Source organism: Anas platyrhynchos, chromosome 28 (assembly GCF_047663525.1).
Source record: "Anas platyrhynchos isolate ZD024472 breed Pekin duck chromosome 28, IASCAAS_PekinDuck_T2T, whole genome shotgun sequence".
NCBI classification, from domain to species: domain Eukaryota; kingdom Metazoa; phylum Chordata; class Aves; order Anseriformes; family Anatidae; genus Anas; species Anas platyrhynchos.
Genome location: NC_092614.1, coordinates 5239033 through 5256860, shown reverse-complemented (window position 1 = coordinate 5256860; position 17828 = coordinate 5239033). Strand labels below are relative to the sequence as shown.

Below are 17828 nucleotides of genomic sequence, written 5' to 3'. Positions count from 1 at the left end.
TGGGTCTCTTTCCTGTGGTCTACCCCACACCTTAGCCCTGGCAGTGCCATACCTTCACCTGGGCTAAATTGGTTGCATTCTCTTGCAGCTGTGGCTGATTCCATTCCTCTGACACCAGGAAAGACAAAGGGTTTACCCCAGCACACCTTTGGCTCATCTCTCTTGCCTGCATGGTTGATTCCTTCTGGACATGATAAGGCTGTACCAAGCAGGGCCATAAGTGGATCCATAAGAAAACAGCTCTTTTTCCTTTATTGTCAGCTCTGGATGCATGGGGGATCATAGAATCATAGAATCATAGAATATCCTGAGTTGGAAGGGACCCTTAAGGATCATCAAGTCCAACTCTTGACACCGCACAGGTCTACCCAAGTTCAGACCATGTGACTAAGTGCACAGTCCAATCTCTTCTTAAATTCAGTCAGGCTCAGTGCAGTGACCACTTCCCTGGGGAGCCTGTTCCAGTGTGCAACCACCCTCGCCGTGAAGAACCCCCTCCTGATGTCAAGCCTAAACTTCCCCTGCCTCAGCTTAACCCCGTTCCCGCGGGTCCTGTCACTGGTGTTAATGGAGAAAAGGTCTCCTGCCTCTCGACACCCCCTTACGAGGAAGTTGTAGACTGCAATGAGGTCTCCCCTCAGCCTCCTCTTCTCCAGGCTGAACAGGCCCAGTGCCCTCAGCCGTTCCTCGTACGTCTTCCCCTCCAGGCCTTTCACCATCTTTGTAGCCCTCCTCTGGACACTGTCCAACAGTTTCATGTCCTTTTTATATTGTGGTGCCCAGAACTGCACACATTACTCGAGGTGAGGCCTCACCAGCGCAGAGTAGAGCAGGACAATCACCTCCCTTGACCTACTAGCAATGCCATGCTTGATGCACCCCAGGACACGGTTGGCCCTCCTGGCTGCCAGGGCACACTGCCGGCTCATATTCAACTTGCTGTCTACCACGACCCCCAGATCCCTCTCTTCTAGGCTGCTCTCCAGCGTCTCATCGCCCAGTCTGTACGTGCAGCCAGGGTTTCCCCGTCCCAGGTGCAGGACCCGGCACTTGCTCTTATTGAACTTCATGCGGTTGGTGATCGCCCAGCTCTCCAACCTATCCAGATCCCTCTGCAAGGCCTTTCCACCCTCATTCGAGTCCACAACTCCTCCAAGTTTGGTGTCATCAGCAAACTTGCTCAAAATACCTTCTATTCCTACATCCAGATCGTTTATAAAAATATTGAAAAGTACCGGCCCTAAAATGGAGCCTTGAGGGACCCCACTGGTGACCGCCCGCCAGCCTGACGCAGCCCCATTTACCCTAACCCTTTGGGCTCTGCCCGTTAACCAATTGCTCACCCATCGTATGATGTTTTTATTTAGCTGTATGGTGGACATTTTGTCCAGTAGGATCCTATGGGAAACCGTGTCAAAAGCCTTGCTGAAGTCCAAAAAAATCACATCAGCTGGTTTCCCTTGGTCCACCATACGGGTGATCTTATCATAAAAGGAAATCAGGTTAGTTAGGCAGGACCTACCCTTCACAAACCCATGCTGGCTGGGACCAATGATACATTGTGCTGTTAGACTTGATCAACTGGTGGGATACCACTGGTGACAAATATAGAAAATTACACCCGATGATTCTAACAGTTACAAATACAAAAGTTAGAATGATTTTTGCTACGGAGAGTTATGTTCTCCTTATCTACTTCTACAAAATCACAAGCAGTTCTTAAACACACACAGCCTTGACCAATATATACAAGCACAGTCTTTTGACTAGTATTTGGATGAATTTCAAAGTGGCAAACACCTTGCTCCATGTCAAAACATACATCCTGAGCATCATTTGTATTGCTTTCACAAATAAATCCTTGATCCCGGCTAACACATGATTTTAGATTTACAGACTGCCATTTCCCATTCTCCATCTGTGCCCATGTTCTATGCTCCAAAGGATAGAGCACTGTCTCCTCATGGTTTAATCCTAGTGCAGTGATCGGGTGGGTAACATAAACTGTGGCATTACGTATAGTAAGCACAAAGGCAGTAGCCATGTTAACAATGGGATCATAGGTAAAATTTACCAGAGTCCACCAAGACTGGAACTTCTTCTCAAAATCATTGGCATTGTCCCAAACAGTCTTTCGGACTTCAGCCGGAAACATGCCTTCACTTCCTTTCCTAATGATCAAGCCAGCTGTTGCCTGCAACCATAACTGTGCTTGCATACAACTAAGAGCTAAAGATACATTATCTTGAACCATACTAAGTGCATCTATTATTATTTTGTGGTCTTGGTCTTCAGCCTTTTCCCATCTCGGTAACACCTTTGAAACTTGCCATTGGCTAGTTCCCAATGCCAATAAGGATGATTGTAGGGGTTGTTTTAGTTTTGTCTGTGGCTAACTTAATTTCTTCCTCTATGGTTCTTTGGTGTGTTCACTCTTCCCCTAATTTTCACCATTCTGATGGTGTAAATAAATGGTTACCATTTTTTCGCCAGATGACCATAACTGCTAACTTTCCATTAATGCTTTTATCCTCTGTTGTTATGGCTTCGGTCCAAGGCCACTCACCATTCTCTATTATCATAGAGGCACCTTCTTGAATCACAATTACAACTATAAGCCATAGAAACAAAACAATTCTATCAACAAAATTTCTGCCAACTATATTACCAAATACTCCCGACCATAATGTCCTCATTTTGTTTGACTAAGCTTTAGTTTCATTTCACCGTCACCTGGCGTTACTTTCCAGGGGACTTCTGGAGGTTTCTTCACTCGGGAATGGTGGATCCAAGCGGCTTGTTCTCTAATCTTGATAGCACTATGAGTTGTCAGAAACACCTGATACGGTCCATTCCATTTTTCCTCTAAGGGTTGTCCTGAAAAAGTCTCTATATATACATAATCCCTGGTCTTAAAGGGGTGGATTGGTTGATCCAACCCTCTAGCCCTGGTCCCTAAAACAAATTTATGTACTTTATTTAATTGTTTCTGAAGTTCAGTTGTATAAGCATATAAATATTCTGGTTCTAACTGCGTTAGATCCTCTCCACTAAATAGACATTGATACGGCCTTCCATATAAGATTTCAAAGGGACTCAAATTCTCTTTTTTTCTAGGTTTAACTCTGATTCTAAGTAATGCTAAAGGGAGAGATTGAGGCTGTGACAAATTAGCTTCTTGTCCGATTTCAGCTATTTTTTGTTTAATTAAATGTTTCATTTTTTCTATCTGTCCACTTGCCTGCGGTCTATAAGGAGTATGTAGTTGCCAATCTATCTTTAGAATCTTACTTATCTGTTGTACCACTTGCGCACAAAAATGTGAACCTTTATCAGAAGACATTGCTACTGAAATCCCAAAGCATGGTATTATTTCATTTAACAAGACTTTAACCACTTCTCTTGCTTTGTTTGTTCGACAGGGAAAGGCTTTGGACCATCCTAAAAACATGTCAGTCAGAACCAGTAAATAACAATACCCCCCTTTTCTAGGGAGTTCTGAAAAATCAATTTGCCACTGTTGCCCCAGATAATTTCCTTTACCAATTATTCCAAATTTTATTCTATTCTTGGTATTGGGGTTATTGTATAAACAAATGCTACATTGTTGAGTTACTTGTTTTATTGTTGTATATAAATTTTGTCCCACTAATGTCTGACTCAGGCTCTTATGCAATGTGTCAGCTCCCCAATGTGTTTTATTGTGTTCCGTAAGAACTATGGGCCATGTCAAATTAGAGGGTATTATTACGTGGTTATCTTTTAAAAATACCCATCCATCTGGTTTCCTTTTACCTTTCAAACCTTCAATTAATTTTAGGTCTTCTTTTGCATAATTTGGCTTTGGTTCATGTATGTAGTTTGGATTTTACTGTCTGGTATCAAAGACAATGCCATCACTTCAGTTATTCAGTTGCCCGCTTAGCCTCCTGATCTGCCAATCAATTTCCAATTTCAAAATAGGCATTCCCCTTTTGATGTCCCCGACAATGCATGATAGCTATCTTTTCTGGTTGCTTTACAGCCTCTTACAATTTTTAAAATTTCTTCAGCATGTTTTATCTGTTTTCCTTGAGTGGTCAGCAATCCACGTTCTTTCCAAATTGCTCCATGAGCATGCACCACGCCAAATGCATATTTAGAATCTGTCCAAATATTTATTTTCCTTCCTGCTGCTAGTTCCAGTGCTCACGTAAGACAAATTATCTCTGCTTTCTGGGCGGACGTCCCAGGGGGTAATGGTTTGGACTCGATTACCTGTTGAGTGGTTGTAATGGCGTACCCTGCCTTACATTGTCCTTGTTTCACAAAGGTGCTTCCATCAGTATACCAAGATTCATCAGCATCTTCTAAAGGTTCTTCCTTAAGATCAGGTCGACTAGAATACACAGTCTCCATTGTTTCTATACAATCATGGGTTATGGATTCATCCAGAGTTCCGCTAAGGAAAGAAGCTGGATTTACGACATTAGTGACCACAATTTCCACACCATTTTGTTCTACTAATATTGCTTGATATTTTAAAAATCTTTGTGGCGAAAGACAATGGTTTCTTTTTTGTTCCAAAACTGCTGAGTCCATATGGGAGACTAATACTGTCATTTTCTGTCCCATTGTAAACTTCAGAGCTTCTTGTATATTGATAACAACAGCTGCAACAGCCCGAAAGCATCTGGGCCATCCTTTACTTACTTCATCTAATTGTTTAGAGAAGTAGGCTACTGCTCGTTTATAGGGACCCACTCTTTGTGCTAGTACTCCCAAAGCTATCCCTTGTCTCTCATGAGAGAACAACCAAAAGGGTTTTGAGAGATCCGGTAATCCCAAAGTCGGAGCGTGCATCAATTCTCGTTTAAGTTGTTTAAAGGCTTTTTGTGCTTCTCCAGTCCAGACTAACTTTGACTGATTACTCTTTATCAATTCATATAGAGGCTTTACCATTAGTCCATAATTATAAATCCAAAGGCGACACCAACCTGTCATTCCTGAAAAGGTTCATAGCTCCTTTACCGTTTGGGGTTCTGGAGTCTGGCAAAGGACTTCCTTATGTTCAGTTCCTAGTTCTCGTTGTCCTCCCGAACTTTCAAATCCCAAATAGGTCATGCTTTATTGAACCAGCTGGGGTTTCTGTTGAGAGACTCAATATCCATTTAAACACAGAAAATTAAGGAGACTTATAGTCCAGTGAATACAACTCTCTTTAGTCTCGGTAGCTATTAAGAGATCATCTACATAGTGTAACAAAGCCCCTTCAGTGTCCAGAGGTATCCAAGTGTTATATATGGAGTGGTAATTCGAGTCAAGAAAATGGTTGATATTAATAAAGAAGGGGGAGATGTGGGAATGTGGCCATGGGGGTTGGAAAGCCCCGTGGTTGAGATAACATTAGACTCTTAACGATGATGCTATCAGGAATATAAAAGAGTTTAGAGGGAACAAAGAAGGGTGATTCAGGAGACTCCATGCAGTCTGGGTTTTCTTTTTCTCCAGCCATTAAGGCATGGAAGTTTCTGGGTGTTTGCTGTTGTTGTTACATTCAAAGTTGTTTGGCCAATGAAAAGTTGTTTTGAAAAGAACTGCTGTGGAGAGAAGGGTATAAGAGGGGAGCCTGCCCTCAAGATGAAAAAAAAAGGCAACGCGATGTGATGAAGTTATGTCATCAATAAAGAAGCAGGAAAAAGAAGTGAAGAGGAACAGGCTGGCAGAATGGAGACCAGGATGGGAACAGGCACTTTGATTGCCTCATGAAGATAGGTTCAGCCAAACTCAGCAAACCGCTCAGAGAAGCTTGTACTGAAAGTTGCTGGAAATGGGCACACCGGAGCTGGAAAGAAGCTCAAGCTGAGAGAAGCGGACCTGTGCACACAACTGCCCCTCGCTGGTAAACAGTTGCACATTATGGGGAATCATACCTCCTTAGAAACAAAGACTGTCCTGGTAACCTTACAGCTTATTCTACCTGTAAATAATCGGACAGTTTATGATCCTGAAACATGGAACCAAACTGAGGTCAAGGTGTGGGACTCTGCAACTAAAAATGACAAGGTTGCAGTGGGATTGCTTGGCACCTGGCGAGCAGTCTCTGAGGCCTTAAAGAGCCCTGTGGGACCACAGCCAGACGTGTGTGGTTTGCCAGACAGTGAGGGAGCTGCGGGCTCCTTTACTGATCCGACTGCTACGCCATCTGCTGCTACAGCCATCGAAAGCTTTTGCTGTTACGCCCCCTGGTGACCTGGACGTGCCTTTTGACCCAGGCCCCATGGGCCTTGAAAAGGAGATGGATGTGCTTTTCTTCGATTCGGGAAGAACGGGATACATAAGGCCCAAAGACCGAGTTGCTTGACAACTTGAAGCGAGACATATTGTTCAAAAGGAATGGAAAATGGAGACTTGTTTGTAGTCAAGAAAAGGAATGGAAAATGGAGACTGTTAAGTCATAGAACTTAAAGGATTGTTTGTTACCATATCTGATTGTACGTATGAATAGGCGTACTCGGGTTTAGTATGTAAAGCAATGTTCTGTATATTTAGAATGTTTGATGTTCATGTGTGCGTGTTGGTGGAGAGTAGACTCCCCGCACACCCAGTGCTGTTTAACTGCCTTTTATACCTTTTATAAATATTTCTTTTATATATATTACTAAATTCAGATTGAGGTGAGACTTCATTTATAACACAAGTCTCGAGTTCCCTTGCTAATTGGTTTCCAAAAATAATGGGGCTATTCTTGAATCCTTGAGCTAGAACCGTCCACGTAAGCTGCATCTTTCTGCCTGCGTTGAGGTTTTCCCATTCAAAGGCAAATAGGTTTTGGCTTTCTGTGGCTAAGGTTAGGCAGAAGAAGGCGTCTTTTAAATCCAGTACGGTAAACCAGACTTGACTGTTCTTTAATTTAGTCAGCAAAGTATAAGGGTTTGCCACTACTGGATGTATATCCTCAGTGATTTTATTTATGGCCCTCAAATCCTGAACTAGCCTATAGCTTTTTCCATCTGCCTTTTTAATTGGCAATATTGGTGTATTGTATTCTGATTTGCATTCAATCAATAATCCATACTGTAGAAATTTATCAATTGTCTCTTTAATTCCTTTCCTATCTTCTATCCTCAAAAGATATTGCTTAACCTTAATGGGTTTCTCTCCTGGCTTTAATTTAATAATTATTGGGGTCACATTTTTAGCTCTTCCAGGGACTTCGTGGCCCAAACTCCTGGATATACTTGATCTGTGATCTCTAAGGGTATTTCACTTTTAGGGTCAGTTTCTATTAGTGTCAAGGTCAACACATTTATTAGTTGTTCTTCTCCTATCCTTTATTCCATTTTCTCTTTTTCAAAGACAATTTCTGCTTCTAATTTTTCTAACAAATCTCGACCTAATAGAGATTTTGGAGATCCAGGTAGATATAAAAATCTATGTATCCCCATTTGTTTTCCCAATTTATATTTCAATGGTTTTAAGAAAAAAACTTTTTCTTGTTGGCCAGTGGATCCCATCACAGTCACAAAGTCTTTATTTTCTGGTATTAGTTTCTGGTTCAGCACTGAATAAGAAGCTCCCGTTACTATTTGAATTTGTACTTGTGTCCGAGCAGTTTTAATTACTAGTTGTTTTTTCTGTCTCGGATAATGCAGCCAGCATTATATCTATATCTTTCCAATCTGGATCTAAGTTCTTCACAATTAGCTCAAATCTTATAGCAACTGCCTCTGGATCATCTTGGTACCCTTTTACTGCTTCCTTCCAGGAATCTAAATCATTTGTTTTAAAGGGCACCCTTTTTCTGGCAGGCCCGTTAGTTCCCATGGCTTGCCACAAAGGGGCTTGAATTACTAGCCCTACTTTACTCCTTGTACGAGCAGTTATCGGAGTAAATTCCTTTTGATCTAAATCATCTCTCGTTCCTTCAGCTCCTGTTGAAATCAGGGGCCAATGATTACCCTAGGAAAAGGCTAGTCAATTTGTCCTCCCAAGCCAGGTCCAAATCAAATCTTTTTATTTATTTTTTTATTTTATTATTATTTTTTTTAATTTTTCCTTACATTTCAGAGTTGGTCCAAAAATTCCATAGAGGTTTCTTTTGGACCTTGTTGGAAGCATATTCTCAATTCCCAATTCATCCAGATTTTAGTATTTACTTAACCATTCATAATTTTCGGGATGATTAGGGTCTCAGTGGGGGTTGGTCAGGGGAATGCAATTGTCCACAGTTCCCTGAGCAGTCCCATCTGCAGTCTGAGCTCGTAAATGAACTCAGGTTGTTTTAAGAGTTAACTGCTTTTCTGTTTCCATGACAACTCTCTTGGACCCATCACGATCCCTTTGCCCCAGAGGGCTAACACCTGTGATTTTAAGATCTCATCCTTGGGCTGAGGCAGAACTATTAACATTCCTACATCCTCTTTCCCTGCTCATTCAACTTCAAACACCTTTAACACTTTCAACAACCTTTTTAACACTTCCTTTATCTATCTCCAGCCTGTACTTTTCTAATGCCAACATCAAAGGCTCAGTCAGGGGCCAACTTAATTCCATACCTTTTCCCACCAAGATGCTGAAACAACATCAGTATACAACATTTCATCCTGTTCTTCTTCTCAAAAACAACATTGACCGTAGCAAAGTATTATAGTTTAAAGTTCCATTAAAAGGCCACTTTTCTCCACATTCCAGCTTATAAAGTGGCCACCATTGATTACAATATTTTATCAATGTTTTCCTGTTCACACTTCCACCGGCAGATCCTCCAATATCCTTCCAATAACTCAAAACACATCCTAAATGGCTTTTCTTTAAAATACCACCAGTTTGCCTTCCTCCCATTTTCCCAGTTCACACTTTCAGAACACACTTACCACTTACAAAATGCAGCACACAGGTATCTTTCTATAGAGACGCCAAGAACTTACTATTATCACCAAGAATATTGCCAAAATCACAATAACAATAATCAGAGTCAAATTCCATATGCGATAAGTCAGAAAACCAAAATAAGTAACATTGTAACAAATGAACCTTACTAGCAAACTTGCCAGGTTCCAAAGGGCAATTGAATGCCAACAAAACCAAACAAATGAACCTTAAAGCAAACTTGCCAGCTTCCAAATGGCAATTAAATGTCAACAAAATCAAACATATACTTAAGGTGCTAGCCACAAAAGTATACACCACCTGGCAGAACTTTTATCTTCCTACTTATGGGCAGTTTCAAATGACCAGTCTACCAAACAAACAAACCAAAACTAAAATAAAGAATACTGTCACTTACAGAGATGGGATCCTTGTCTGCCTCCACAGTGATCCATTGGGTCAAGGAGTCCCTCCGAGAAATCCTGGGGGTACCCTAGGGAGTCCTATTCCCAGCAGGTCCTGCAGTCCGGCAGACAGGCTGTCCTATCTGGGGTACAAGATTGATTCAAAGATCGAAGCCGAAATTTCTAAGTGACGAAGTATCCATTATTGTCAGCGCTGGATGCACGGGGGATCCTTCCACCTAACGTGCATATTCGAAGTAACAAACTATCTCATATTTATACAGCAAAACAACAAATATTCTATTAATGCCTATACATGTTCATTACCTAAACCTGCCTACTCTCGCTTCATATGCTAATTAGCTTATCAGTCCTTGCGCTCAAGGAAGCCTCAAAAGAATTGTGGGCCAGGGTCTTCAGGACGTGGGCAGTGGTCTTTGGGAGGAAGACCGTGGTCTTCCTCATGGTGTACTTTTCACCTTTTGCTAAAGAATGCCAGGTTGGCTGAATCAGTTGTTTTCCAAGCCACAGGAATGCCGAGTTGGCTCAAGTTAGCTCAAGTTTCAGCATAACTGAAGGTCGACAGATAACAAGGTGTCGTATATTTTGTTCTCATTATATTTTAACTACAAGATTTATTCTATCCTAAAGTGAGTTTATACAATATAAAAGCTCTCAATGCTTCAGTTACTAAACACCAAGTCGTCATTACTTCTACCACTGTGGTATTTCCCGAAGAAGCAGTGTCCCAGACAATTGTCTCTGCATGTTCCCAAGTATCTACATCAAACACCAATGATACACTCAATGAGGCGCCGTTTTCTTGCAAAAACTTTAGCAGGCAAAAGATGTGTTATGTGTAGAAGGTCTTGGTCCCAGAGTGAGAGCTGGGTCTGGGGCGCAGAATAAGGCCAGACCACAGAGAGGCCTGGCTAAAGGTTCCATCCAGTGATGGTGCTGCACCACCCAGATGGCTGGCCAGGCCAGACTGGTAAGATTAGGCCAGGCCAGGCACAGGCACACACTCAGTAAAGCTGGGGCAGGGCTATGCTAGGCCTGAGCTTGTGCAGAGACCCTGGGCTAGGGGTCAGGCCAGAGCTGTAAGATGTGGTTGCCTGGGCTTTGGTGGGCTTGGTTCTGATGCTTGTTGCCCTTGCGCTGCCACCTGAGCCAGCACTGCCTCCCAAAGAACCTGGCCTACGGAGAGGTACCTCCATCCTCACACCATGGAGCAATAGCCCCATCCCCCATCCTGGTCCCATGGCACTGGCAGCATGTACAGTCTGTGTGAAACTAAATCACCCCCACACCACAGGACCCCAGGGTTTGCAGATGTGGGAAGGCCCTTGCCTGGGAGTGGAGAGCAGTGGTGCTTCATGAAGCAAAAGGGCCACTACATCCTCATGGCTCTGGGAATGACAGAGGAGCTTGGTGCCTGGGAGAAGATCCCCCAGCGTGTGCCCTGTGGTTGGGCTGGTGCATACCCTGTGACATTCAGCGCCCATATACAGACCTTGCTGAGTGCACAACCAGGTCCCGTTCTCACTGCCATGTCTCATCAGAGACAGTGGGATATCTGCCCCCACATGATCTCTTTTCTGGAGCATGATGGCGTTGTACCACCTATGGGACCTCTGAGTTCCAGGGCCTGATGAAAGCTGATCCATGCTTGGGAAAAAGAAAACAAGACTGAGCAGCCATGAGTATTTGGGCATCGGTCCCTGTCCTGGGCCTGAGTTCATGAAAAAGGAGTTGAGTTCACACGGACTGGGAGCTCCAGTGTGTGACCTGATGGGACTGGTACCAGTACAAACTTGTGGATCCCCTCAGCCCTATGCATCTTAGCAACAGCTGGGCCATGCCAGACACTGTGGTGAAGTGTGATGGGGATGCACAGGGAAACTGTTTCTGCTCTCCATGCCCAGACATGATGCCCATGATCAGTTGTTGCCAGAAAGGTGGATGTGGAGGCAAGAGAGAGGGCCATCGACAAGACAATTACCCATTCCCAGTTTCTGCAATCCTTTGGGATCATCTTTGTCTGAGCCTCCGTTCTCGACACAGCTCCACCCAAAGCAAGACGAACACTCTTCCCCAAGAGCTATGGCCTCCAATGTCAACAGCGCTTGTCTAGGCAGCGATGTCACAAGTCAAGGACTGGTGGCCATTGGCTATAGAGGAACTAGGGATGTCTTCCTCACCTTCAAGAGACAGTGACTGAAAAGAGGAATTTCTGCAGTATGCCCCACCCTTCAGTGTCTTCCCACTAAGGAATGGTTTTCTCCCTTGGCCATCAGTATCCAGATGAAAAGACCACACAGGGACACACTCAGGGTTGCTGCAAATGTTTATCAAGGCTCAGGAGGGAAAGGAGGTGACTCCAAGAGGAGGCCCCGAGATCGTAGCACAGCAGGAGCAGACAAAAATCTGTTCAGCTTTTCCAAAGGCAGACTTGCAACAGGGCATCAATCTACCTGGTCCACATGGGGAGAGGGGCTAGCAGGTCTCTCCAGGCTGGTTTCTGGGGGCCTCACACAAAGGAGAGGGCAAGAAAGCAAAGAAAGAAAAAGAGCGTGTAGAAAACAGGATAGGAAGACATTGGTCATGTTGTCATAGACTCAAGACTGGCCCCTTCCTATCTGTCTTTACAGGACAAGCCAGAGATGGTCAGGTCCTCTTAAAACAACAACATGAGGTCTCTTCTTCCATCCATTCTTGTCCAGCAGCATGTTCTGATTTCCTGGGGTCCTGGTCTGGGGCACTGTCTGGCATCTTTAGCAGGGGCGGCACCTGCTGCCACAGTAGCGGCTAGTGATGCAGGAGAGATCACAGCACCCGGAGTTGATGGGGACACCATCACAGCTGAGGATGCTGCCAACGGCAGCAGAGGTGGAGGATCCCACAGCCGTGTTCTGCGGGAAGGAGCTGAGGATGGGGCCGGGCAGGGTCACCACCACGGGAGAGGGCTGGATGACAATGGTGGAGTTCTGGCACTGCCTGACGCAGGGCTCATTGCAGCTGCTGGCCAGTGGGGTTGGGCCGCAGGGCTGGCATGGCCGGCACTGGTCATAGCAGGACATGTCTGGGGGCAGGAGGTTCACCTGGGAGAGAGGGCAGATAGAAAGCTCAACATGGGGATGCATGAGGAGCAGCCTGTCACCACATCCTAACAGATCCAAGACACAGGCAGTACTGTGAGCTGGAGGCTGTGCAGGGATGTGCGAGGCATTCTTGGCTGCATCCTGACAGGGCCCAAAAAGAGCCACCACAGCCAGGATACACCCTAGGCTCCAGCATAAGAGCCATCACACCAAAGGCCCAATCTTCCTCCATGACAAACCTTCTACCTCTTGACTCTCCCACAACCAGCAGTCCCAAGATTTGGCAGGACACGCAGCTGATAGCAGCTGAAAGGTCCAAGGAACTGAGTCCTCCTTTGGGAGAATGATGGGGACAAGAAGGGGCTTCACACTCACCTGGTTCCCAACAAGAAGAAGGCCAGAGACGTGGATGATTGAGCACGGAGCTGGGCTGGCTTTTATAGTGGGCCTTAGCTGCCCCATGTCCAGAGGCATCCCTTGAAGCAGGGACTATTTTCTGACAAGGTACTCATGCATGAAAAACATCCCACCTAATGATACAGGATGTGTGTTGCCTTCCTGTGATGCTGCTTTTCATTTCCTGCTTTATGCCCTTTCCCCAAAGAAGGCAACTCCTGAGTGGCAGGTAGGGAGGCCCAAGTATTTCCAGGCAACATATTTCAGTGTGGGCAGAAGACTCAGCTCACGTGCTGGAAGAGTCCAGTAAAGGCAAATGTTGTCAATCTGGGTGACTCCCTAGAGACTATCAGAGGCCCTTTTTGCTACAGGTGACCCAGCTCCTGGCTGTGACCATACCCCTGCTGACACTGCCCTCAGGGAAAACCTACTGGCCTGTTTTGCCTTCTCCTGCTCTGACCCAGGGATGTCTGTAAAGGGGGAGAGGTTGTGCAGGGCCCTTTCTGGATCACAAAAGAAAGGCCCAACAGGACAGTGTCTGATTTAGTTAGAAGGAATAACAAGATGAATGTACACAGAAAGGAAACCTTTCATGAGCAGGTGATCCTGCCTTCTACCAGCATCGGACAGAGCCGGGTGGGTTTTCCCAAGACACACAGTGCAGATCCTGTCCATAGGGAATTCCTTCTTCACTCCCATAACTTGATGCCGTTCATTTATTGTTTTAAAAAATAAATAAAATCATCCACCTTCTCCTTACATGATGCAAGCTTATTTCTGTCATGACACCCACCAGTGATCAGTCGGGGCACTCCAGCACTTTCCTTACCACTGCTACTCAGCCTAACAAATGGGATTCTCAGGCCTTAAGTGCAAGGCCCAAGAAAGCTGACATTGTCTTGTCAAGAGCCCTGGCTCCGGTTCCTTCTGCAAGGCTCCCAGTCCACCTCCCCTCTCTATCATGTCAAACTATGTACTTGGACCAAATGCTGTCCAGAATCTTTGCTGTACACTGTGTCACGTTCATGCACGTGTTCCTCCCTTGTGGGTGCTTGCCTGTACTGGGGCTGCCTGAGACAGACTCAGCATTCCCCACAGCAGCCCCTAGAGTGCTGTGCTCTGCACTTGGAACTAGAACAGCGTTGCCAACATGGGGACTACAGTGGAGCAGTGGTGACACAGCATCAAGACTCTCTCCAAGCCCCACAAAGCCAGGAGATTAGGGTTGGGCGCGAGGTTGGGAGGGGACATCACCAGGGCAGCTGACCTAAACCAACCAAAGGGATATTCCATACTGGATGATGTCACACTTAGCAGTAAAGATGTGAAAGGGGAAGGAAAAACAGGGGTGGGCATACTAAGTCAGTGCTTCCAAAGACATCGACAAACATCACTTGCTGATGGGAAGTGGAGTATAATTTTCTCTCAATTTGTTTCCAAACACCCTTCACTCTTTAGTTTTATAATTTTTCTTTCTTTTTCATTTAATTATATTATACCTTTCTACACTTGTAAGCCCTTTAACTTAAATCACATTCTCTGCGCACATCTTGCTTTCAGCAGGGGGTGAGAGAGAGCTGTGTTGTGGAGTTTAGTTGGCAAGAAGAGAGGAAGAAGGAACCTGAGAACAGCTGAACAATCACAGAACAAAAACAGCCCAGAAGTGCCCACAGCACACATGCTGAAATGCAGCCTTCTGTATCTGAAGCCCTCTTTCTCCTGACCCTAAGAAGTTCATTGCCAATGTCAGTCCCCAACAAGGATGGGCCCACAACAGTTTGAATCCTTTCTTTAATTCTGTACCACAGGATTCAGAGTGTAAGAGCATGGTGGCAGTCACCTCTCCCTGCCTTTCCAGGCCAGGACACAACAACACCACCAGTTTTGACAGTCACACCAGTTTTGACAGTCACACAAGACACTATCTGCTCACTCTCACTTGGCTGCACTTGTATCATGCCGGGGACTACGTTCCCTCCTCTATACCCACCCCATCGCCAACTTCGGTGTCCATCTTCTCCAGGGCTGTAATGCCCCTGCTCCATGCACCAATCTACAGGCTAAGGACCGAGAAGGTGAAGGAAGCCATGCGAAACCAAGGGAGGTTGTTTCTTTGTTTCCTCTGCTGTGTTCTCTGTTTCTGCTTTCAGGGCCACGCCGTTTTCTCTATCTATTCCACCCATTCCCCACATCCGCCATCCATCTTCTGTCCCCACATGCTTCCCCAGCACAGCACTGTCCTGAGCAAGAAGAAGCCCGTTCCTAAGAGCCTGCAGGATGCCTAGCTTTCACAGCCTCCCACAGACTCATAGCTTTTCCCGTGAGGACAGCAGAGGTTGTGCTCTCTGTTTGCAGGACAGGGGGGAGCTGTGGGCAGAGACGCTGCAAGGCAAGGGTAGATAGCCCCTACCTCTGTTAAAGGCAGGGATGTCTTCTTCAGCCCCAAGGGGCAGTGTCCAAGAGAGGACCCTCTGCAGTGTGTCGCAACCTCCCATTGTTCTAGGAGTGGGGAAAAGGCTCCTTAAACACCCATCTTATTTATACCCACCAAGGGCAAAACCATTCTCGTTGGGCAGTTGAGGAGGGTATATGGAGAGGGAAGAAACATCTACAGCCAAGGCTGGTGATGCAGAAAACTTTAATGAGTGTACAGAGGAAAAGGAGGTCACTCTGAGCAGATGCCCTTCAGTGCAGGGATCACCAGGGCCAACCAAGAGGCAGCGTCATTTTCCCATGGAGAAGTTCATGCAGGGCATATGTCTGCTGTTACCACAGTGGCAGGGCTGGATCTGAGTAGCCCCATAACCCAACGGAGCAGAAGAACACTGCGAAAAGGGAGACAAGGAGGTAGGTGAAAGAATGGAAGAAGAGACATGGGCCGTGTTTTCAGAGATCTCAGGCTAGCCCCTGGTCAGGCTCCTGCCAGTGGTTGCCAGAGGAGGTGAAGAAGGTCCGTCATTCTGAAAGCAATTGCCTGAAGATTCCTCCTTCTATTGTCCAGCACCATGGTTGTGCTGGAACCCCAGGGCCATGGGCAGTGACTTTAGCAGGGCAGGCACCTTCTGCCACAGTAGCGGCTGGTAATGCAGGAGAGGTCACAGCACCCGGAGGTGATGGGGACTCCGTCACAGCTGAGGATGCTGCCAACGGCAGCAGAGGTGGAGGATCCCACAACGGTGTTCTGCGGGAAGGAGCTGAGGATGGGGCCGGGCAGGGTCACCACCACGGGAGAGGGCTCAATGACGACGGTGGAGTTCTGGCACTGCCTAACGCAGGGCTCATTGCAGCTGCTGGCCAGCGGGGTTGGGCCACAGGGCCGGCATGGCAGGCACTGGTCGTAGCAGGACATGTCTTGGGCTGGAGATGCACCTGGGAGAGAGGGCAGAGAGGAAGATCCAATGACACCATCACAGAGCGCATAATCCCAAAGGCTGCCTCTGCACCATGTCACAGTCTCTCTCTACACAGAACTTCTCTCTCCACCATTCTCCCATGTCAAGGAACTCCAAGGCCCAGCATAGCTCTGAACCACCACCAGATGAGATGTCTATTGATGCAAGATCCCTTCTACTTGAGAAGAAGAGGAGAGAGGGCTTCAGACTCACCTGGTTCCCAAGGAGGATGAAGCTACAGAATTGGATGAGAGAGCAAGGAGCTGGTCTGCCTTTTATACTGGTACTTCATTGCCACAGGCCCAGAGGCACCCTTGGCAGAGGTAACAATTTTCTGACAGGTTCATCTTGAATGCAAACCATCCCAACAAATGATATGGGCTGTGTGCTGGTTTCCTGCACTGCTGCCTTTTTACTTGCAGATCTAGGCCATGGCCATTCCACAGTGATGATTTCTTTAGAGTGCTGGGATGAAATGTCCAAGGACTTCTAGGGCAGGAATGTATCAGTGAGGGCAGAAGACTCACTGGAAATGCTGGATGGGTCCCCTCTGATCATCTTCATGGCTCTGCTCTGGACTCACTCTAACAGGTCTATATCTTTCCCGTGCTGGGGGCCCCAAAGCTGAACACAGCACTCCAGGTGGGGTCTCACTGAAGCAGAGATACTGAATGTTTTCTTTGCTACACTCTTTGCTTCAAGGACTTCCCCACGGGACTCCTGAACTCTGGAGGAGGAGAAAGAGTCTGGGAAGTGGAGATCTCCACCCTTGTTGAGAAGGGAGTGGTTCGGTAGCATCTGAATGGGATCAGCGCTCACAAATCCATGGGTCCTGATGTGATGCATCCACGTATGCTAAGAGAGTTGGCAGAGGTGATCACCAAACCATTCTCTATCATCTTTGAAAGGTCCTGGAGAACAGGAGAGGTGCCTGAAGATTGGAGGATAGCCATTGTCACTCCGGTCTTCAAGAAGGGCAAGAAGGAGTATCTGGGAAACTACAGGCCAGTCAGTCTCAGCTCTGTCCCTGGAAAGGTCTTGGAACGGCTTGTTCTGGATGCTATCTCCAAGCAATTGGAAGAAAAGAAGGTTATGAGGAATCACAGAATCACAGAATTGTCTAGGTTGGAAGAGACCTCAAGATCACCTAGTCCAACCTCTGACCTAACACTAACCAGTCCTCCACTAAACCATATCCCTAAGCTCTACATCTAAACATCTTTTAAAGACCTCCAGGAATGGTGACACCACCACTTCCCTGGGCAGCCCATTCCAATGCCTAACAACCCTTTCGGTAAAGAAGTTCTTCCTAATATCCAACCTAAAACACCTCTGGTGCAACTTTAGCCCATTCCCCTTCGATCTGTCGCCAGGCACATGGGAGAATAGACCAACCTCCACCTCGCTACAGCCTCCTTTAAGGTACCTGTAGAGAGTGATAAGGTCGCCCCTGAGCCTCCTCTTCTCCAGGCTGAACAAGCCCAGCTCCCTCAGCTGCTCCTGGTAGGACTTGTTCTCCAGACCCCTCACCAGCTTTGTTGCCCTTCTCTGGACTCGCTCAAGCACCTCCATGTCCTTCTTGTAGTGAGGGGCCCAAAACTGAACACAGTACTCAAGGTGCGGCCTCACTAGAGCTGAGTACAGGGGGACGATCACTTCCCTAGACCTGCTGGCCACACTGCTTC

General features: G+C 46.3%; 1 protein-coding gene and 1 pseudogene across 1 annotated transcript; both read right to left on the bottom strand.

Moving 5' to 3' along the window:
* Positions 1-11583: 11583 nt before the first annotated feature.
* On the bottom strand, positions 11584-12844 carry LOC119714148 (feather keratin Cos2-3-like). Its single transcript, XM_038168935.2, has 2 exons — positions 12731-12844; positions 11584-12355 (listed from the first exon to the last, which is right to left on the bottom strand). The coding sequence occupies exons 1-2, from the start codon at positions 12827-12829 to the stop codon at positions 12029-12031; spliced, it is 426 nt and encodes a 141-aa protein (XP_038024863.1). The 5' UTR covers positions 12830-12844; the 3' UTR covers positions 11584-12028.
* A 2528-nt stretch (positions 12845-15372) lies between these two features.
* LOC119714038 (feather keratin Cos2-3-like) lies at positions 15373-16490 on the bottom strand (annotated as a pseudogene).
* Positions 16491-17828: the final 1338 nt, after the last annotated feature.